This window comes from Malaclemys terrapin, chromosome 17 (assembly GCF_027887155.1).
Source record: "Malaclemys terrapin pileata isolate rMalTer1 chromosome 17, rMalTer1.hap1, whole genome shotgun sequence".
In the NCBI taxonomy this organism is placed as follows: domain Eukaryota; kingdom Metazoa; phylum Chordata; order Testudines; family Emydidae; genus Malaclemys; species Malaclemys terrapin.
The window spans coordinates 4,157,537-4,180,588 of record NC_071521.1 but is presented as its reverse complement, the minus strand read 5'-3'; the positions used below and the strand labels follow the sequence as shown (position 1 = coordinate 4,180,588).

The 23,052-nt window shown below is 40.8% G+C and overlaps 3 protein-coding genes across 10 annotated transcripts in view; all 3 read right to left on the bottom strand.

Moving 5' to 3' along the window:
• The window catches only part of RC3H2 (ring finger and CCCH-type domains 2), a 45,566-nt gene extending 38,971 nt beyond the window's left edge, over positions 1 to 6,595 (bottom strand). For all 4 annotated transcript variants that reach the window (XM_054007334.1, XM_054007336.1, XM_054007335.1 and 1 more), the window contains exon 1: positions 6,438 to 6,595. The gene's annotated coding sequence lies outside the window, so the exon portion shown is untranslated. The remainder of the gene's footprint in view (positions 1 to 6,437) is intronic.
• A 3,464-nt stretch (positions 6,596 to 10,059) lies between these two features.
• On the bottom strand, positions 10,060 to 12,785 carry ZBTB6 (zinc finger and BTB domain containing 6). 4 transcript variants are annotated; one of them, XM_054007288.1, is made up of 2 exons: positions 12,755 to 12,785; positions 10,060 to 12,146 (listed from the first exon to the last, which is right to left on the bottom strand). In XM_054007288.1, the coding sequence occupies exon 2, from the start codon at positions 12,135 to 12,137 to the stop codon at positions 10,854 to 10,856; it is 1,284 nt and encodes a 427-aa protein (XP_053863263.1). In that variant the 5' UTR covers positions 12,138 to 12,146; positions 12,755 to 12,785; the 3' UTR covers positions 10,060 to 10,853. The 4 variants fall into 4 exon arrangements, with proteins under 4 accessions (XP_053863263.1, XP_053863261.1, XP_053863262.1 ...); XM_054007286.1 differs by having other exon boundaries at positions 12,687 to 12,771; XM_054007287.1 differs by lacking the exon at positions 12,755 to 12,785 and adding an exon at positions 12,563 to 12,662.
• Positions 12,786 to 14,402: 1,617 nt separating this feature from the next.
• On the bottom strand, positions 14,403 to 22,861 carry ZBTB26 (zinc finger and BTB domain containing 26). Of its 2 annotated transcripts, none has more exons than XM_054007283.1 (3): positions 22,779 to 22,861; positions 22,000 to 22,085; positions 14,403 to 20,559 (listed from the first exon to the last, which is right to left on the bottom strand). In XM_054007283.1, the coding sequence occupies exon 3, from the start codon at positions 20,547 to 20,549 to the stop codon at positions 19,230 to 19,232; it is 1,320 nt and encodes a 439-aa protein (XP_053863258.1). In that variant the 5' UTR covers positions 20,550 to 20,559; positions 22,000 to 22,085; positions 22,779 to 22,861; the 3' UTR covers positions 14,403 to 19,229. The 2 variants fall into 2 exon arrangements, with proteins under 2 accessions (XP_053863258.1, XP_053863259.1); XM_054007284.1 differs by lacking the exon at positions 22,779 to 22,861 and adding an exon at positions 22,339 to 22,720.
• Between the last annotated feature and the right edge of the window lie 191 nt (positions 22,862 to 23,052).

The window sequence follows — 23,052 nt, the reverse complement described above, 5'->3', positions numbered from 1 at the left end:
ACACCCATAACTATTCTGCAATAATTTACCTGGTGGCTTTGATGTTACCAAAAACCTAGAAACCAGATGGTTTGCGTAAGTGCTATTAATTAACCTGTCCAATTAGCACTTTTCCTTTTAAAAATACAGATGAACTCACATTACTCCCTACACTGCTATATTTATAAAGCGTTAAAGGCTCAATACTATATTTCCTTTTCCAAAAATGGAAATAAGGTAATGTTATTGTTTTGAGGAAGCCAACAGTTCCCCCGTCCCATCTGAATTTAACAACTTTTCATTTTGAATCAATTGTTGGCTGTTCTACAGTTCAGTTAGTGATGTTAGTATATGTTGGACCACTAAAATACTTATTAGAACACTGCGTAAGACTTTAAAAGTAAATTTTATTTTAATTATGACCATCTGTTTAGAAATTCTATTTAGCACTGAGCATCCAATGCTCTTTAAGCAACAGGATACTTGTACAAGATGTTCTTATTTCAATGAGTTTTTCAACATCATTTGGGAATTACTTTTTTCTAATTTTTGTATAACATATAAGACAATGCAGAAATTAAACTTTGAACTCATCCCACTGACACTAAATGTGGATCCAATTTCTTCAATACTAAGTGAGCATAGTCACACAGTGAAGTATGTTTTAACCCTACTATAAAGCACACACTTTACTAGGGAGGGACACAGACAACTTTTTTAGGTAAAACATTGCATACCTGTAAGGGTTATTATTGTTACATGCATCTTCAGACATGGATGATCAAAAGTACAATAAGCAACAGTGAACAAAATTCTAAAAGCATCCTGATTTCTCTATGAATTTAAATGTATAATGCCATTTAGTCCCCCTCAACCCCTGAGTATCCAATGGTAGGAAAAGAAAAATGCAATTGTAGAGAAAGGATCTATCTACTCTAGATGTTTTCCTTAAGACTTCCCATCCTTGCTACCACAGGTTCTGATATATTACTGCTAATGCCAGTGAAGACTGGTTGCTGGTGACCAATAGCATTTTCATCTCTGTCAGGTTAGACAACACAGGTAACATATTCTAAATCTCCACCATTGGAGTAGCAAGTGGGAAATTTTAAGAAGTATAGTACACATACAACCTAGGTATTAGCATGACACGAGTCTCCATTCCCACATCCCTCATTAACAGATTCAAAGGACAGTAATCTTTATTCAGAGAGCATATATATGCTTAGCTCCACACTTAATTCAGAAGCTTGCAGGTAACAGTAGCAACTCATTTTCCAGGCTTTTAAATAAGGGCTAGTCACACTAGAATCACTACAGTGGCACAGCTGTCCCAATGTAGTTGCACCGCTGTAGTGCGGCTACTGCAGACGCTCTACACCGATTGGAGAGCGCTTTCCTGTCGGCATAATTACTCTACCTCCCCAAGCGGCGGTCACTATGTTGGCAGGAGAGTTTCTCCAGCCAACATAGCGCTGTGCACATTGGTGCTTAGGTCGGTGTAACTTACATTGCTCAGGAAGTGGCTTTTCCACACTCCTGAGCGATTTAAGTTATATGAAGTAAGTGATAGTGTGTACAAGCGAAGAGTCATTTTCCTGATCTGTGCTGGAACGTAATGTAAACAAAACATTAATTCCTCAAAGAGTATACCAGCAGCTTTTAAGACCTTATTTTGAATATTTAATCATCATAAATGAGGATCCTATTGAGCATGTGTTGACCTTCAGATTTCTTGTCAGGGAGGAATCTAATTAAATCAGCAAGAGCTGGGGAAAGTTCGCAACTCCTAAAACTTCAAGCAGTCATATTCAGAGGAGGCCTTCAGTACCGTTTCACGCATGCCAACTATTCTGATATTTTTGCTCTCCAGTATCTTCAAAAAGGATTCTAACTAAAGTCTACTAATTATCAAGTCAGTTTCTTAAAAAAATATAAAGAAATGGTTGTACAGACCCGTTTTTTCTGACAAGGAACATATTTAGGGATGTTCTGTTGAAAAACAAATTGCTCTAATAATCTAAAAATTGAACAAAATTTAAAAAAAAGTGCCCTACCAAAAATCATTCCGACAAGAACTGTCAACTTAAAAATCTAGTCTCTTTTAAGAGACTAACTGAAAGTATTTTCAGATGCTTCCATTACCCTGGTCTTGCGTCTGATGAATTGGGCATTCACCCACAAAAGCTTATGCTGCAATACTTCTGTTAGTCTTAAAGGTGCCACAGGACCCTTTGTTGCTCATTACCCTGGAGTTGTCCTGATCTTTCTGTGTGAAAAACCCACAAACATGATATAGAAAATGACTAAGCACAAAGTGCTGTCAAATACAGAAAGTAAACAAACGAGTACTTTTTTTTATTGTTAACATTAGTAGGTAAAAATATTCAGAAAAACGTGATTTTTCAGCTGTTATCTTATTAAGAGAAGCATCTTAGATTACTAAACCTGAAGATTTTAGAAGTCTAAATATACTGTTTGCTATTTATTATGTAACTATTGCATTTAGGACAGACTAGTTCAGATAAATCCAGTTTCACTTTCTGCTTCTGCTGCAGGAGCAAAATGCTGTTGAGTTTGAGTTCACAACCCTGCAAGGGAATGTTTAAATTTTCCTATCAGCCACAATTAGTAAACTCGACTTTCCTTCAAACATTAGTTTTTTTTAAACTTTATAATTTGTGAAGCGGATTCAAAATGGAATTATATGGGGCTCATATTTTAAACCAATTCTGGTATGCTTACTGGATCCTGTAATCTTCCTTATGGGCTTGATTCAAAACCCACTGAAGTCAATTAACTTCAGTGAATTTTCAATCCAGCCCAACTTTTAATTCTACTATTAAGCACTTTGAACTATTAAGGATTGAGTGCATTAGGCATTAAAAATAACAACATGGATTTAGTTCTAATATTAAACAATCTTACTATGATTTTAACTATGCTATGAGGCTGAGGTGTTCTTTACATAGTAGCTAATTGCAGACAACATAGGATTTTAAAATGGGCAAATTTCAAGGCATCCATTGCAATTTTCCATCTGTGCAAGCAGATTAATCACTTGTTTGGACTATAATGAGTAGGTTTGTCAAGCCTTCCTTCTGAAGTTACTTAAAGTTGAAAGCATCTTGTCTAGCTCAGTAACTTATTATCCATGTTATCAAATTATTAGTATTAAATTAATTCCTAACAGGACTTTAATCTTCCATTTATTACTCTAACAACCATCACATGCAGATGTAAGAAACTGGGTTCATATTAAAGACCCAGGAAGTGGAAGTGGGCAGTCCCAATAATAGCTTTGCATTTTTTAGCTCTAGTGACTCAAAGTGAAAATAAATTCTCTTTAGATAGAACAGACTTGTTTGTTTCTGCATATAGCATAATGTCCATCACATTTAAATCTTCTGAGAAACAGCCTAAATGTAAAGGGAGTGGTTCAATGACCAGTACAGGACAATATTCCAAGATACTGTTCTGATCTGACTTTTTATTGGAAACCCGCATTTATCTCTGGGGAAAGCAGAAGATTCATACTGTAGGAAGAAACCTTTGTTTTATTTAAGAAACATCACATCAACCTACTGCAAACCAAGAAGCTAGTTTTTTCATGGCTCCTCATATTATGGACTTGAGCTAATAATTTTTAAAAACCTGGCTTAGTCTTCTGTTCTGCTCTAACACTTTTCCTAGATTTATTTATGCGTGTTTCTACAGTGATCATCACTATCATAACTTCTTATAAAATTGTCTACTTAGACTTTAGCCTTTGCCAAGCACCCATTGGAAGATTTGGAAACTGTAACACTGTTACTATTTTCCCAGTACCTAAAAAAGACTTTAAAACACACATTTTTTCTAAGACTATTCGTTGAAACATGGCTATACTATGTAATGCACTAGTATAATATAATATAAAAATGACACTCTGACTTCTAGATAAACATTACTGTTTACATATACAAGGTTTTTTTTGGCAAATGCCAGAGCTCTAGTCACCCCAGGAGGTCAGTCAAGATGCTCTATTTCCTGTTCAAGCATCACCACTAGTAATCAGGATTCTGCATGTTAAGATGTTCCTTGAGTTATACATCTGTTTTCTGGAGGGTTTCAGGGGTGTAACTGAAAGCTGAACTTGGCCTTCCCACAAGCCTGATGAAAATCCATCTCCCATAGCTGTGTTTTCAGGACTAACAGGTCAAAATGGCAAAAATATTTGTCACAAAAATCAGTGAAGATTATTTTGAATACCAAAAAAGTATGTTTGTTGATTAAGAATGTGCTATTTTTATAGTTACTTTTCAGAGTAGATCTGCACTTAAAGGGTGCTATTTTTCTGTTATATAGAAGGTTGAGCAGAGGACCAAGGATCATGTGGGGCAGTTCTTTGTGTTTATCCTGAATCTTCTCCCATGCACCCCAGTTGCACCTTATAAACCATCACTTTTACAAGTGAACAGCCCACACACTAACAAATTTCACAAATAACTTTTCAAGCAAGAGTTAGTAATTCCCTAAAGACTGACTTTCATGAAAGCAGAGGGCTTCTAGGAGTATCATGAAGAAACCTTTTAGAATAGTAAAACTTGTACAAGGAGACAAGTTCTGTTCAGTGAGATCCTCCATCCAATAAGAAAAGCAAAGACAGAGGTACTATTCATGTTCAGGTCATTAATAATTATAAGATTTTATGCAGCGAGCTACATTTTATTTATATCTAAACGTTGATTTTCCAGAAAGCACATTAGATATAAATATTTACATCCTCTGCCATAAGTCAGCCAAGTCAGAAAAGATCAATACTCAAGACCAAACAGAATTACACTTTAAGCAATCTCTAGTATTGCCATTAAGTTGACAGAATTTTATTTTTTGCATGGAGCTGTACTATTCCATACAAGATGGAAATGCTAATTACTACTACTACTTGTGGAAAAAGCTTGTTAATATTGAAGAATATTGTTCACATTAGATAAGAAAGGCATATAGATCTAGGGAAAGCATAGTTAATTACTAAGAATAAGAATGTAATGTTTAATGCAACAATACAGCATGCCAGCAGTATATGTTTTAAACTCTAAAATTTCCAGTGATGTCTTTTAAACAAAAAAAGACTGAAGGTCAAATAGAGATCTATCCGGGTCAAATGGTTCCTTACAATTTCACTAGTATGTTCTCATTTAACATTCTATATCATCTGTTTTTCCTCTTAATGATAATTAATTACACTAATGTAGGTTTATTTTTCTAACCAATATGAAGAGGATAAATTGGGCTACAAAAATAGCCAAATTATGGTGAGACCCAACTTCTTCATCTAAAGAACACATATGGCTCAAAAAAGACATCTAGATCTTGCTATCAGAATCTTTCCTGACATTGTGTGGACTTAGTCTTAATTTTAGCTTATTTCTAGGCATAAGCGTCTCCCCCTTTAACTCCTTTAATCCTTCCTACTAAATCAATACTCCTACCAACCAGTCATATTGCGGTTCTTCTCTAAACTTCCTCCGGACTCTTGTACTTAAAAGTCCTCAATATTTCGACAGGAAGAGAAGAGGCAAGGCGAGCGTGCCTACTAAGCACCCTGCATCAAGCATACCCAGATGGAACCACCTCCAGGGCCTTGTCTACACTACTATTTTTCTTCAAGTTTCCCCACAGGTGCACCTCCACAAGAGGAAGTACGAGTGGAAATACTCATGCAATCAGACCGACTCCCCCTCCACACTAGAGCGCATGATGTCTAGCCCTCCTAGAGCAGGGTTAGTTGGCGGGGTGACTAAAAACCCCAGGGGTCTGTATAGGTTAGTGGTCCCGCGGGTGGAGGTGCAACAGCAGACGAGAATGCTAGTTGAGACACGGCCTCAGGTGGGAGCGTAACCCCGTCCATGTCCCCCCGGAATCCGTGGCCTCTGCGTGCAGCCCAGTCGTGGCGGTGGCTTTGCAATGCAGACACCCGGCCCCCAGGAACGGTCCCCAAGCTCACCGCACAGGAGCCATCCAATGGCAGCTGGGATTCTCCAGCAGCCTGGCCAGGAGCGGGAGCGGAGCCGCAGGTGAAAGCCCCCGGCCGCACCACACAGAGATCAACCACCACCCGGCAACGGAGCTGCCGAGCGCACCCGCCGCTGGGCCCGGGAAGGGCGGGGGGGGGGGGGGGGGTCTGAGCGCGCCCCTGACAGCGAGGGGGCGGGGAAGGAGCTGACGGGCCCACTCCTCCGAGCAGGCAGCCCCACCCCGAGCGAGCGGCCCGGCCTAGGAGACCCTCCGCCGCGGCGCTGCCGCAGGGCACCCGGGGGAAGGGAGAGGGGGGGGCTGCTGCAGGAGCGCCCTGGCTCTCCCCCCGCAGGGAGCTACTCCCCCGGGCCTCCCGCCGAGAGCCGGGCCCCCTCCCTCCGAGCGAGGCCCGGCCCCCGGCTGTCCCCGGCCAGGCGCCGCCCGCCGAGCGGCCCTACCTGCGAGGCGCGGCCGGGCCGGGAGCAGGAGGCGGCACCGGCCTCTCACACTCCATGGGGCGGGCAGCCCGGAGCGGCCCGGCGGTGGCAGCAGCGGGGGCCTCGGCGGCGCCTCCTCATCGCGGTGACAGACGGGAGCCCAACCCCTCCGCCCCGCTACTATCGCGAGAGCTGCCAGGATCACGTGAGAGGGGAGCCCAGGCTGGCACCGCCCCCCTCACGCGCATCACGTGACAGCGAGTCCCACGCCGGTTGGGTGAGCCGCAGCCCTAGTGCCTCGTGGGAGGTGATCTGGAGGGGAGGGACTGGGGAACCATAGACATGACTGATGGAGCAGACAAGCCCCAGCTCTCCCCTTCAGGATGGAGGCATGGAGTACCATGGAGAGGCTAAATGGGAAAGAGTATCAGGGGGTAGCCGTGTTAGTCTGTATCTACAAAAACAACAAGGAGTCTGGTGGCACCTTGGTTAGTCTTTAAGGTGCCACCAGACTCCTTGTTGTTTTTCTAAATGGGAAAGGTAGCCTTTCCCCCGCCCCTGGGAGAGCATCACAGCCTTGATGTAGCAGGCAGGCCCACTCCTGCAGCAGGCTAGTGCGATGAGTTCTCTCCCTTAGCACTTATAGCCCTAGACTCTACTGGCAGGGAACAAGAATCTAGTTTATGCCGCAGGCTGTAGCCCTGCATCTGCTTAAAGCTTTTCTTGTATTAATACAGCTCAGGAGTAGAACCGCAGGCTACAGCTAGAGGAATGATGAAGACTTTTGGTAGCGATGCGACAAGTTGGCCATGTTTGTTTACTGGGCTAGGGCCTTCTTTTCCTCCTCAGTAATAACCTGGTACAGAAACCAAAAGCAAAAGCGGTGTTACTGGAAATAAAGAAGCCATGCCTGCTTTCTCTCCCCCCACAGAAAGAGAAGGCAGGCCCTTTGCACTGTATAACAATGAAGAGCTCTACAGGGCAGTTACTCTGTAAGTTGAAACTTCAATCAGGAACATCTCAGAAAAGGTCTGCAACAACCTCAGTTTTTTGCTACATTCTTGCATCTATGCTTCTGGAGGCCCGTGATAATTAAGTAGGCCATTTCCCGCTTTAAAGAGCTATAATAAAGGTTGACGCAGTATAAATTCTGCATCCTTTGCTCAGATAAATCATTTTATCTTATAGACTACCACAAAAGGTGATTATATATGTATGTAACAAAGAGACTGTGGTTCCCAACATGACTAGCAATTGAGAGTGTGGTTAGAATATGGAGTCAAATAAATGGAGAGTTTCTTAACATAATATTCAATAGTTTAAGGCAGTTTCAGACTCTCACTGACTTTCCTCAATGTTGTGTGTGTATATATACAAACAATGCCTCTTATTTCCATTCCATTTTATTTATGTTATAAATAGAGCAAATGGTTACATTTAAAAAAACGGTACAAGGGGAGTTGTATGCATACATATGCCTGAGTCCAATTCTCTTTAACAAAATTCATCAAGTAAGAAATTCTAGCCACTGAAGAGGTACACACAGCTTCCTCTCAGATGTACATGCACTACAACAGCTGAATAAAAGTTACCAATCCTCACACAGAAGGTGCATATCAAGATCATAACCTCTATTTCCCCTTTATCAGTTAGGGAAACAACATGAGTAACACACACCTAGATCAGGCAATGATTGTTTGAATTCATATTGCTGAGACTCATGCACTTGCCAGAAAGACATTTTAGTTGAACAAACCCAAAGACAGCCAAACCAAGGCTCTATCTGCCCCACAACAGCACAATACATTTAACTTTTATACTACAATATTATAAAGGGTCCAATTTAAAAGGAGCATCAAGTTTTCCTTAATTTGTTAGTTTAATACAGTTCTCCAATGTTTTCTGACATCTCTTAACATGTAAGGAACTGATTTTTAAAAAAAGTGTGCAAATCTGCAGGCACAAATGAACAGTTAGATATAAACCTGTACATACACCCACGTTAATATTTGTTAATACAGTAACCAAGAATACCGAGTAAGTATGTTTTTGGAAGTCAGGTGAACCGTTACTGTTACCATTAACAAAATAAGACATTTACAAAACCAAAAATGAATCCTTTGCATTTGTTACTATGTGAGGGACCCTCACACCCACCACTAAATGCAAGGTCAACAAGACTGCAAACACAGATTAGTCAAAGAATACAAACCAAAACTAACAAAATGCCATAAAAAGCAATTAATCACAATTGTAAAACAGCCATGTTTCAAACTTAAAACTTGCAAAATTCATTATGCATCAGTGTCCAGCAAATAAGGAAACAAAACCCAAACCCTTAGTTTGGCAAATATAATTATTATAGTTAAGAATGCCAGAACAATGTTGTCCAAATTATGTATAAGATTAATTATGTATTATGGATAAGAGCAGAGAGATGAAAGATGTCTTATGCTTAAAGCACTAGACTGGGACTCAGAATATTGTTTCAGTTGGCCAGTTATGCCTTCCTTGGGCATATCATTTGGGTCCCATTCCTACAGAGACTTATATACATGCTTAACTTTACACACTGACTAGTCCACCAATTCACTTCAATAGGACTACTTCACACTATGTAAAATGAACTGAAGCATGTTCTTTGTTAGTCTCTCTGTGCCTCAGTAGCCCTGAGGGTACTGTAAAAATCTGTAAAATAGAGATAGCAGTACTTCCTATCACCCTTTAGCTTATCTATTTAGATTGCAAACCCTTTGAGGTAGGAATTATCTCTGATGTTCATGTGCAGTGCCTAGCATAATGGGATCCTGAACTCAGCTGAGACCTCTAGGCATTGTAATAAGTGACTGGTAAATCAGTTATTCAAAGCATGATTCTAACTATCAAGTGAAGAACTTATTACAAATTCATCTTGAAACAAAGGTAAATTGACTAAAGTATTAAACCTGCCAAAACTGGGGTTTCAGTAGAGAGCAGTCATCATATCAGTACAGTTGAACATTGCTATTATAGATGAATAATAGTAAATTACACAGTATATATTGTGCACACAAACAACACCTAATTGGCTGGTGAGTGAAACCCAAAAGAGTGGCTTTTGTAGTACAAGCTATACAGGAGGTTAACTAAAGATATCCCTTTGTAATTGACATAAGATCAATGTGGAAATATATCCTTATGCGGTATAAATACACAAGAAAGAGCACTGTTTTTTCTAATTCAAGAGGATCTAGAATAAATGGCATTATTCCACTCAATAACTATATATAGTCTTTATTTATAGCACATTAATGGAAGAAATATATATGCCACTCAAGGACAGGCACAAGATAAAGAGTTTGAGTTATAGGGCAGTTTGATGCCTGCAGGTAAAACAATGAAGTGTAACATCTACCCAGGCACATACAATAGTGTTTTACAATATCATACAATTAGAGACTGAAGAGTCCTCAGTGTCCAAACTGCTCCTTATACAGAAAGAACGTCTTTCAAATAGATATAGATTCCTAATATGTGACAGCTTGTAGCTCAGATTTTCACAGCAGCAGTACACATGAGATTTACAAAACTAAGACAAACATAAAATACAATGAGAAGACAAAGAATTAATTTAGAGTTTGATTACTAAAACAAGTGTACAACCAAACAATTTGTATCAGTGAGAACAAAGCAGTCAAACAGATTGTTAGAAAACTTTAGAACATGAATAAAATTAGACCCTATTAAGTTAAAAGTGAACTGAATAGTGTGTTTGTTTGTGCCTTTTACTGCTCCTCTATTTATAAAGAATGTTAAAGCTTCATTAGAGAGTTTTCCTGTTTTTATTTTTTTAAACTACACACTTGAGAATCAGATTCGATGAGTGTGGTAGAAAAATCTATATAGAATAGAATAGGCCCTGACTTCTTTCTACTAGAAGAGCCAACAATTTGGTGAAGCGGAAAGTGACCTCACCATAGACTGAAACAAGAACTATCGGTCTTAGAACACTCAACTGAGTGGGAATGATTGACTCCCTGAATAGGTATTGACATCCCCTTCCCCACTCTATTCAAGGTTGGAAAAGAAACAGTTCAGGTTTCAGCTCGGAGAGATATCAAGGATCCTTCAAATAAGTACTATCCTCTAATGGGAGGAGGAAGTGTGAAAGACAAGCACAAAGAGTTCTCTTTTAGAAGAAAAAGTTTTGCAGAGCTGTCTTATCTGTACCATGCGTACCTGTAAAGGAGCACAAATTTTGTTCCGATATTTTGCCATTTACCTTCAACTAGCAAACACTATCTAAACAATTGCACCAATACTAGGTTTCAATACAGTAAGCAAAATTAGATATTTATTTGCACTTGTCTCCCTTACATAAAGATTTGGTGAACACCTGGCATTTCACCACAACAGGATTTTAAATACAGCACGTCTTTACATCTATCCAGAGATCCACTAATCATAATCTATTTTGATTTGTGTAATTGTGTCAAGGTTTGGTTTGTCACCACCATTCCTTCCGTGAACTGAAGTCAAGTGCTTTTTTAGGGCAGATTTGTGTTTAAAGTCCATGTCACAACAATGGCATTTGTAAGGTCTGTCCCCACTGTGAATATTCAAGTGGTCCTGAAGCGTGCTTTTAGCAGTAAACGTCTTCAGACAAACCATGCATTGGAATGGGCGGATGCCCATGTGCCCTCGGATATGCCTATTGAGATTCTTCTTTTGTGTAAATGTTTTCCCACACTGTAAGCATAAGAAAAGTTTGTGCATTTTTAGGTGTCTCAGATAGTTTTCAAGGTGGACAAATCCTCGGGGACATTTAGGACACTGGTGCCGCCATGAATAACCAGAATCCTCCAGACTCTGAAACCCACTCACTACAGTTGAGGTTCCTTCTGTATTGTCACTGACAAAGCCCTGAAAATGATTTCCAGGCACTTCTGTAATTCTACTCTCAACAGTAGAATTTATCAGTGAATGTTGTGTTTCTGGAAAATATAAACTTGTTTTAGAGGAAGTGCAAGGCTGTGGAAAATGATCATTTTCCACATTGGCTGTGCTCATGGAATCCATTCTGAAGATACAAATTTCATCATCTTTATATCCTATTTCAACTGTGGAAATCTCTGGAGTTTTCATGTCCTTTCTTTCCGATATTAAACTTTGCATTGCAGGTTGTAAGACATCCCCTTGCTCCCGTTTTACATTATATTCTATATTAACAGGGCTATCTTCAGAAATTTCAATTATTTCACAGTCTTTATCCAAATTGTCATCTTTATTTCTCAGCTCAGTGTCTGAGGAATGACATTTCTCTGTGTTCTGATTACTGTTCTCCATAGAAGCATCAATTTCCAGATATTTAGACAATGCTTCGGTACATTTCTCTACAATGTGGACCATCTGAAGGTAACTTGCAGCAATGAGATATTTCAAAAGCTCCTTCTTTTTAACTTCGAGAGCACCAGTATAACAAGACAATAGTAACTTTCTGCCAACCTCAGCACTCTGCAATATGGTGATTCGCATCTGTTTCGACTGACTGAGCAAAAACTGATCCCTCATAAATGTGGAGCAGGCAGCAAAAATCACTTTGTGTCCATGAAACTCAGTGTCATTGATATATATTGATACATCACAAAATAAATTCTGCTGTCTCAAGAGGTTCATCTTTTGCAACACAGCATCCCCTTGCTGTTCAAACTGGAAATGCAGCACATCTGAGTCCGTAGCCATGTTGACAACCTATGGAAAACGCACAACAGAAACGTTACAATTCAAGTATATCATTCTGGATGCAGCTTTCGCGGTCTCAGACTTCCAATCTGATATTTACTGAATACAATTTCATCAGCAGTTTAAAGCCACTACATATATACCGGTGCTGAAGAGTGTTTATGCAGAGTAAGGCTCAAAAGCTGACTTAGGGGCTTGCAACTGGCCTGGTTCTGTATTCCAGTCTAGACAGGGCTCCCCCATAAAACACTCATATCTAACCCTTACTCTCAGCACGGTGCCTACAAGAGCCCGTGACACAAGGAGCATTAGCCAGGCTTAGCTACAGCCGGGTCTGAAAACTATTTAAAACGGTTACGAGCCCTACGTCGCAGTGCCACCCTCGCAGCTGCACGACACCCCCCAGCCCAGCCCAGCCGCCAGACCTTGCTGAGCTTCCTCTCTGCCCAAACCCGCAGGAGCCCCCGCCCTCCCGAGCTGCTCCGGCTCTAGGCCCAAGTGAAGGCGGCTGGAGACACCGGAACCGGAACCTCCCCCTTCCGGGATTACCCCCTTCTCCTTCCACGTTCCTCAGCCCCGAACCGGCTGCGGCAGCCCTGAGAGCAAGCGCTACCCACCGCAACCGATGAGCCGGAAGCACATTCCCAAGTCCCGCCCCCTCCACCGGAAGAGATCTTGGTGGAGCGCTCGATCAGTCCCCTGCCCAATAGGACGAGGCAGCGGCAGGGCTGCGGCTTCCGGGAGCCCGGAAGTGGTTCGGGCTGGAGGCGGATGTGTTTCCGTTCGGACTCCGCCGTGCCTGTCCCCCTCATGGACGCACCGACTGATGGGGCGACACCAGCCTCCGGGCGGAGTCATTGGGCCCCATCATCCCCCACGACGGGGACGGGGACACCGGGGGAAGAACCTCCCTCCCCCTCCAGCGGGAGACGTGTGTGTAGCGGGAGGGGGTGAGTCCCGCTCCCTTGCCAGGGACTACCGTAGCTGGAGGGTTTACGAACCCGGCAGGGATCCTCCCCCATATCACAGCCCCCTCACTTGCCCACTCAGGTGCGGTGGCTCCACCAGGCAAAAGCCAAGCGTCACAGCTGGTCATGAAATCATCGGTGGGCACCCACAACTGGAGGGTGACGGCTGCCTCTCCAGCCTGGCAGCCCTGCTCCCGGTGGGCCTGCGGGCTAGGGTGGTATACTACATTCCTGCAGCCAGCCGAGCCTCAGGCCCATTCAAATGAAATTTGTGTAGAAATGGGCCATTTGGCTGAAAAACACATACAGGCAAGGGGCTTAGGGGGAAGTTTAGAATAAGCATTGGCATTGTTACAGTGCTTCCCAGCTAAGGCTCTCATCGCATTGTACTAACAACAGATTTAGCTACAGGAAGCAAAGCAACAGACGAAAATGAAGCAGAAAGACGATCAATGAATTAGCCAAAGCCACAGAGCATACCAGAACCAGAAGATAAGCTCAAGAAAGTTAATGCCTTCTATCCTTTAACCACAAAACTAGCCATTAGAGTCCTTTAGGACAGAGTAGTGGAGTCAGTTGTAGTAATAAAGAGTAACTCATAATGGATATGGCACGCTCTTAGTGACATTTATTTAAGTCCCTCTGGGATATTTTCCAAGGTTGTCCATCAGTAAGGAATTCCAGATTTAGAAACAGTTAAGGGTCTGCTCATAATTCAGGCATTTTAATAGAAGGCAGAATTAGGCTCAGTAGTTGTAGGGGGAAAAATAGTTACTTCTCATCACCCCTACTACCACTCACAGAATTATTGCTGTTTGGGGCAAAAAATTCAGAAACCCTACACCCTAAATGGGATATTTTAGATTACTTTGGTTTTCTTTTTAGATCACACAGTGAGTAATAGGCATTAGAAATCCTTGTGATCTGTACAGAACATACCATAAAAAAAAGCTAGGAGTAGTGATACAAAAGTTGGCTCATCCCTTAAAACAGTACTCAAAGAAAGAGTAGGCAGAAAGGTGCCTAAAAAGAGTTTAAAAAGCCATTGATGCACCAGCTTTGGTAATAAACATTTTTATTCAACTTCCTCCTAATCATTGAAGAGGTACTTAATTATTCCGTGGAGCATAAACTAGGATAAAGGAAATAGATGTTCAGTATATCCCTTCTCCGTGGAGAATTTGACTGTCTCTATATCAGGTCAATATAGTGAACTACAGTTCTATACATTTGCTCATTTCATCTGCACCATTATTGTTTTTAGAATTAAAAAAAAGAAAGAAAGACAACACAGGACTGCAGGATACCAGTAATATTTTTAATGGAGTTTTGCTTTGTTTCACATTTTTAATTAAACTCTCTCTCCTTACTCTCCATCCCTTCTCAAAATGACTCCAGTATTCACCATCAGTCCTCTCATGTTCTGTACTTTTGCATTCAATGTGCTCTATGTTCAAGTCAAATAAGACTACTGGTGTGACAAATTGTATAGGTTTATAAGTTTTGCCACAGAGGAGAAGGGGGAAAAACCCCACAAAAAACCTGATACTTCAGGTATGTCAGAGTCACTAACTTGTAAAATTCTTCTATACAAAGGTAAGACAAACCTACAGTAGTTCTCTTACCCGTATGTTCATCAAGTAAATAGGTTCTAAAAGCAAAAATAATCCTTACAAATGTGGCCAAAGTGTCTTTCAAATATTTTAGTAATGGTAGACTTTTCCCCTAATTATTTTTAGGATAGGCAGGAACTTGTACATTACACTCAGTTGTGAGATTAGCCATTTATCAGTAAATGGTGTTTGACACATTAACATACAGATTATGACAATTGCCAGAGAATTTATCTGACTAAGCAACAGCACTATCAACTTCAAGTGGATCTAGGCCAGTTAGAACTTTGCAATAAAAAGTGATTTAGAAGAAAGTTATACATACATGATTGGCTACATATTAAGTTCATTTTATTCTATAACAAAGCTGCCTTTGGATAGTCTGTATAAATAGATTTTATAACAATAGTGCCAGGCTCCATTTTAATTCTTAATTCGGGGGAAAAAGCATTGACAAGATTTTCTTTGTCTCTAGTCCACATTAGAGCTATAACCCATTTTCCATATAATGAATATTATAGTATCAAAATGTTTGAACAATATGGAAGATTCTGCCTGAAATCAGATCCACATGCAATATTTCAGACATCATAACCATGGGGTAACAGCTCAAGCTGATTTTGTACGCAGGTTTTCTATTTTTTTCTTTAAAAATTTTAATTTATTTTTCCATGCAAGCTGTCTCTGAACCAAGATTCTGAAAGAAATAGTTTCCTAAAATAGTTACATTTCAGAACTAAATTAATCTGCTATGATATTTGTTTCCCCCTCTCCATTGCCCATTACTTATTCCAAAACTGTACACACAACAGGCAACAATAGCCATTTAAAACTTTTTACCTGAAAAGGTGATTGTGTCCTTTCATAACATTTTGCAACATTAGCACTTCATTCACTGTAATGCTTGTTTTGGGAACTTCTGACTTTTGTATGCCCCTTTTCTCAAGACCCAAGCTGTCTTTTGATAATGAAATATACATTATTTTCTGCAATAAAATGCTTTGGTCGTATTTTAGTTTAGCATTGTTACAGTACTAGACTTAAACAGCTGCATTAGAAGTAATACTTGATCCAAATGTGAAAAGCAGTTCTTTACCAAGGGTCAAGCAGTAGATTATTAGACCACACTGCATTTCAGTTCAGTAAGAGTGCTGCTCTTCTGTAAATGGTATTCTTCAGATGAGATATTAAAGTATGGTCCTTTCACTCCAACTACGATGGCAGCCATCTAGATTAAAACTTCCATGACACTTTTCAAAACAAGTACAGCATAATCTCAACCCCCAGTTAACATTCCATTCCCTCTAGGTCTGAGATTCAAAGATGTGTAAAAGAGCTATTGCTGATCACAGTCAATAACTGATGCATTAATCTACAGCCAATGACACCTGTATCTTACTCTATCTAAACTCTTACCTTGTAAAGCTCTAGGATTCATGAACTATGTAGGGTGGTAGCTAAATTCTAGTCTACTTTTCAAGATGAAGTGCATACTTTTAGGATTCAACAGAGACTATGATCTAACTTTATATTTTCCCCCCAGTTAACTGACATACATAGCTCCTAGTATAGCTCTAGGAAGAGTTTAAAATAAAAATAAAATAATAATAAAAAAAAGTATGGAATTACACATTTCAGCTGCTGAAGAGATTCTTTTCACGTCATAAATAAAGCAATATTCCCCACTCCATCTTTGCTTTAAAACCAAATATGAAAGTCACAATTGCTGTGGTTTATGTGAAGCAATGTTTATAGGAGACAGAACAATAATTTTATTTTGAAGTCTTTACCATGTCTTAGTACATACAGGGATAGGTGGTCCTTTAGTGCTTGTCTTCACTACAAGTTAGCATGCTTTAGTTACTGCATTCAAGCTAGCCTAGCTTGAGTGAGAGCAACCACACTTCAAAGCAATACGGGAGTTTCACAGCCTGATTTGATTAGTTGCTGTTGAGTTAGAATAATAGAACTGTAGGGCAGAAAGGGACCTCGAGAGATCACTTAGTCCAGCCCTCTGTGCTGAGACAGGACCAAGTAAACCTCCTAGAACATTTGTTTCTCTAATCTGTTCTTAAAACTTCCAATGATGGGAATTCGACAACCTTCCTTGGAAGCCTGTTTCATTACAGCTTATATTTAGAAAATTTCCCTAATATCTAATCTAGATCTCTCTTGCTGCTACCTTCGAGTGGACATTGTTCTCCATAACATCTCTCAACACATTTAAAAACTATGATCACATCCTCCCCATCAGTCTCCTTTTCTCAAGACGAAACATGCCCCCCCCCCCCTTTTTTTTAAACCTTTCCTCATAGGTCAGGTGTTCTAAACCCAGGGCTGCCCAGAGGGGGGGGCAAGTGGAGCAATTTGCCCCGGGCCCCGCAGGGGCCCCCACGAGAGTTTTTCGGGGCCCCTGGAACGGGGTCCTTCACTTGCTCTGGGGGCCCTGGAAAACTCTCACGGGGCCCGGGCCCCCAAAGCTTCTTCCGCTCCGGGTCTTCGGCGGTAATTCGGCGGCGGGGGGTCCTTCTGCTCCGGGACCTGCTGCCGAAGTGCACCGAAGACCTGCGGCAGGAGGTCCTTCCGCCCTGGGACCCACCGCCGAAGTGCTGGGTCTTCGGCAACGGGAGCCTGCCGCCCCCAGGCCCCCGGAATCCTCTGGGCGACCCTGTCTAAACCTTCTATAAATTTGTTGCTCTCCCGTTCTCCTCATCTTTCCTAAAGTGAGATGCTCAGAACTGGACATAGCACTCCAACAGAGGCCTCATCACTGCTGAGTAAAGTGGGACAATTACCTCCTGTGTGTTACATATGGGACTCCGGTTAATACGCCCCAGAATGATATTTACCTTTTTGGTAACTCCATCACATTGTTGATTCATTAAATTTGTGATCCACTACAACTACTGGATCATTTTCAACAATATAAACTCACAGCCAGTTATTCCCAGTTTTATATGTGCTTTTGATTTTTTATTCCTAAATTTACACTTGACTTTACTGGATTTCATCTTGTTGATTTCAGACCAATTCTCCAATTTGGCAAGATCATTTTGAATTCTGATCTGATCCTCCGAAGTGTTACAAATCCCTGCCAGTTTGGTGGTAATCCTCACATTTAAAAAGCACATTCTACACTATATTATCCAAGTCATTAATGAAAATATTGAGAAGTACTGGACGCAAGACAGACTCCTGCAGGACCCCACTAGATACTGCCTTCCAATTGGACAGCTACTATTGATAACTATTCTTTGAATACAGTCTTTCCACCAGTTATGCATCCACCATATAGTAACTTCATCTAGACCACGTTTCCTTATGAAAAAATCATGTGAGTCTAAGTCAAAAGCCTTACTGAAAATCAAGATGGAGGGAGGGGAACATACATCTAGTGCTTCCCCTCTACCCACTAGGACAGTAACTCTGTCAATGAAGGAAATTAGTTTGGTTTGGCATGATTTTTGAGAAGCCCACATTGGGTATTATTTATTCTCTTATTGTCCTCTACATGCTTGTTGTAACTCAAGTTGTTGCATCCCCAGAGAGTTACTAGGTTTAGCATCAACATCACTTAAGTTTCAAACGCCCGCCCTCCCAACTAGCTAGCTAGAATTTAAAGCACCACTTAACTTGAGCTAGAGAATTCCGTGTGTGGATGGGAGTTGAGCTAGGGGTAGCATTCCAATTATTACCTGAGCTAATTATGCTGTGAAAGCACATCCTCAGTAGCGCTACATCAAGGAAGAAGTCGTACCCTGACCCTAGGCAATCAGCCTCATATTCTAAAAATCTGCAATTTATTTGCTTTACAAACAGTACCATGTAATCTACCTGACCCACCTAGATCATTCAGGGCTTTAGCTCTTTATAAACATACATCTATGTTAATAATCCTGAAAGTTGCTATCGGCTGGGGTAGGGCTGATTAGCAGAGAAAATTCAATTACATAGTTTAAAAGGGACAAAAAAGTGACACGTGGAAAAAAGTATTTAATTTTAACTTTAGGGATTTGGGTAAGATTGGAAGGCAAATAACTGAAGTTTTAACAGATAAATTAGCAGTTGAACTTCATAACTCTCAGTTATCCAGTGCTTTTTGTAAAAGTCAGGTTTTATCTCATAGACTCATCCTTTCTGTTGTTTCTTCTATCTGCCCAGACATACACAGGCCCTTAACTGTACAGCACATAGTTTAATTGATGACTGCCTACAGCAAGAGTTCTTCAAAAGGTGACAGTCCCATGTCTCCAAATCAGATTAAATGATCCAAAATGTAACAAATCCAAAACTTAACCCCATGCTCACCAGTAGGAACACAGACAGAAACCCTGCATGAGGATTGCTAGTCACAGAAAATAACAAGACTAGAATGAAGGCTGACAACCTGTTAGGTTTTGTAATTCAATCTGTACACAACCTTTCAGGGCATACCATCTGCTTTGGTGAAAGCCCAAATCCAACCTTTTGTTCCTTTCTTCATGATGCCTACAAAGGGCTGCTTGGAATGCTTAATTAACACAGGTGCTATCACTCCTTAAATTGAGCACAGCCTGAGCCAATTTCCCTGCATCCAGTATCTGGCTTGCATCAGTTTGTTGACAGACCTTACTGTCTGTAGCAGTGCTACAGCTGAAAGAATCAAAGTCCACTGTTATATCTTGAACATTTCTTTCATTGGCATTGTCAAAACTATTTTTTCCATGTAACTGTTTAAGGTGTTTCCTCAGAACAGGTTTATGTGCAAAGACCATGTCACAATAGTTACATTTATGAGGCTTGTCTCCACTGTGCAGATTGAGATGGTCCTGTAAAGAACATTTCTGAGAGAAGGTTTTCCCACAGATTTTACACTGAAAAGGTTTGATCCCTGCATGCACTCTCATGTGTCGGTGGAGATTGCCTTTCTGAGTGAACGTCTTACCACACAGCAGACACATGAACAGTTTATGCATTTTTAAATGATTAGCATAGTTTTCCAGGTGCCGGAATACTCTGGTACACTTGGGACACTGGTGGTGCCATTGGAGACCCTTGTCTATACCTCTGTTGTTAGGACCAAACATGTCTTTAGAGGCCATGATGAAATTGTCACTGCCAGCATAAGAAAGGGCATAGTTGTGGAGATGATTTTGTTCTATTTCACTCGTTCTGTTTTCCACAGTGGAATTGATTAAAAAGTGCTGAGGCTCTGATGAATGTAAAGCAGTTTGTTCAGAAGAAATAAACTGGGTTTGATCTTTTTTATTTCTAACCTCAGACACCTCCCCAATAGACTCCACCTTGACAATCTGAATGTCACTATCTTCCATGTCCATACTGTCTTCTGAGGTTTGAATACATAGTGAATCCTGTTGCAGAGAGTCCTCATCTCCTTGGTGTTCTTTCAACTCAGAAGAATCGCTTTGCTGTTCACAATCCTCCTTGCTCTCCAATGGCTTCTTAGGTTTTATAAACTTCCAGAGAGCCTGTGTACATCGTTCCACAATGTGGCTCATCTGAAGAAAGCTTGCAGCAGTCAAGTAATTTACCAGCTCCATCTCAGGAAACTCCAGAATACCACTGTAGCAGGACAAAAGCAACTGCCTCCCCACTTCTGAACTCTGCAGAATGGAGATTTTAAGCTCTCTGGAGTCATTCAACAAAAACTGATCTCTTAAAAAGGGGGAGCCTGCAGCAAACACAATTTTATGCCCATGAACCTCAACATTATCTATGTGAACTACGACATCACAAAACTTATTTTCTTCCCTCAGTTTGTTCATTTTTTGTAACATTGAATCTCCATAATTGTCAAACTTGAAGTGAAGGATATCTGATCTTTCGGACATTTTGGCAGATCTAAAGAACAAAAGCAAAACAAAAATAAAGAAACAGTATCTGAGGAAACCAATGGATGTAATCATGCAAATTAAAAAGGGGCCAATGGTGCAGGTTAAACATACATATTTTACAAAACATTTTCTTATATTAATAAAAACACCCAAGACTATTAAAAATGAAATAATTTTAAAAGTTAAGTTTACTTTGAATATCTTAATGATGTTTACTTTTCCACATTTCACACAACTTGGACAGTGAAAGTAACCTAATCAATTTCTAGACTATTTCATATTCTAATCCACATGCAGTAGTATAATGTTGCAATGTCCCCAACACTACAGAAGAATAAATTTTATTTATTTAAATAAATAAAAAATATTTAAATATTTATTTAAAATATTATAGTTATATAGATACACTATTTCTTTGGAATTTAAAATAAAACCATATAAATATTTCTACTGGTTTAAACTTCTGTAAAAGCTTGCTTTCGTATTAACAAAAACTAAGTTTTTGGCTCAATTTGAGCCTTCAATGTCCCTTTAGGTTTTTATCAATAGTTTTGCTTTAAAGCATGAACAATTTCCGTAGGCAATTGATCTCTCAATGTTACACTTAAGCACCTGTCAGAGAGGACAGTGTAATATTAAACCAAGCTTTTTAACATTCATGTACTAAACAGGAGAAATATGGTCTATGAATCAAACTAAGAAAAATAGTTAAAATTCTTCCACCCTCAACACCTCCTGCTTGCCTGGTGGTATTTCTAAATAAAATACAGCCCGTTACACATCTAAAATGCGCAGAATTCTAGTACTGAACTTAATTTTTTAGACCAGATATAGTCACAATGGAAGTGATTGGGATCTCATTCATCTTTATGCATTTGTCCAATGTCCATTATCGAGCACTGAAGCAAGCATTTTTATTTTGAGAGTTTTTAAGGGTGAGAAATAAAGTCAAACTGCTAGATAGCCCTGTTCGCTCACATTCACCACCTAATAAGCAGTTGCACCAGAAAACACTTTCTCACAGGAAACACACTGCTTCCTAAACTGTAATTACTTTTAGGTGGCTATTAATGCTTGAATGGAAAATTACTCATTGTTAGAAAAATGATATTCCAGAAACAATACCCCACAAAGGTGCGTGAAGATTTCCATCATACCCCTCAAGTAATTTGACCTACACAAGAAGTAGATCATACTGTAAATGTAAATTCCAGATCTGGCTATCCTCCAGTTTTGTATTCTTGGCTAGCCTGAGGAGGGAGGGAGAAAGCTCTCTGCATCTTTCTGAGTTCTACATGCTATTTCCACTCAATATCACACGTCACAGCCATCATCCTTCCAGCTGACAGACGTGACTCCTGTTCAAAACAGGTTAGGTCTAACAGAGGAATCATACTTCTTCAGTTTAGTTCAATAGAGACATTTCAAAATTAACTAGATATGGTACCTTAGTTTTCTTGTTTAAGCATCACAGAGAAGGTTTCTGCAAATTGCTCAATGTGTTACCAGTTTAAAGGATTCTGGATGAATTACCTAAGGAAAGAGAAGAAAAGTCACGGTTAGCCAAAGGCTTATTTGCCTTACAACTTTAAAATGTCTTTAAAGAAAGAAGAATGATTTGAAAGTAATTAACTGTTTACATGTCCACACTACTATACGTGTGTTTTGAAAAACATTTTTCCAATACTGAGGAAGAACAGTATTGGAAGACTACTGGGGGTTAGTCAGAATTCCTCTCCAATTTATAAAATACTAGGCCTGCAAAGGGCCAAAAGCACCTGCCCACCTGCATTTGGCTCCATCTTTCTTTGTGGCTTTGCAACCAATAACAAGGGTAACATCCTTTTATTCCCCTTCTCATCCTCTCTTGGGTGGCTGCACCTTGTTCTTACAAGTAATTTCAGCTGATGAACTACTAGAGCTTTCCTAGTTTTTACTTTATGTAATTCCACAATATAAAAGGAAGAAACCTGAGCAGCCCAGTGGCCACCTAGACCAGTGTCCTGGGTCTGACACTCACACTATCAGCTGCTAGAGGGGAAAGCGAAAAGCCCCATAGGGGTCAGTTATAGGATTATTCGCCCTACACAGAAAGTCACTTCCTCGCTCCCCCTTGGCTCAGTGGTTGGTTCATGACCCTGAGGAAAAACGGTCTAAAATCCACCCTTAACAAGTGGGGCTGAGTGCTACACCGCCCAGGCTCCCCCCCTTCCCCACTCCACTCACCTCCTTACTCCTCACACTCCCCCCTCCTCCTTCTCTCCCTAGCCGCCCCCACCGTGTCCCCTCCCCGCAAGGTTGGGAAGGGGCCACTCTCCGGATCCGGCCCCGGGCGGAGGCGTTGGCCGGAGGACACCGGAACCGGAAGTACCCCTCCACAAATCTTCTTCCGGGGCTCCTGCCCCTGCCCGGTTTCTTCACGAACCCACCGGGAGCCGCCGCGGCCGCTGCCGGAGCAGCCGCCGCCGCCGCCGGGGCCCCGGAAGTGTATCTTCCTGTG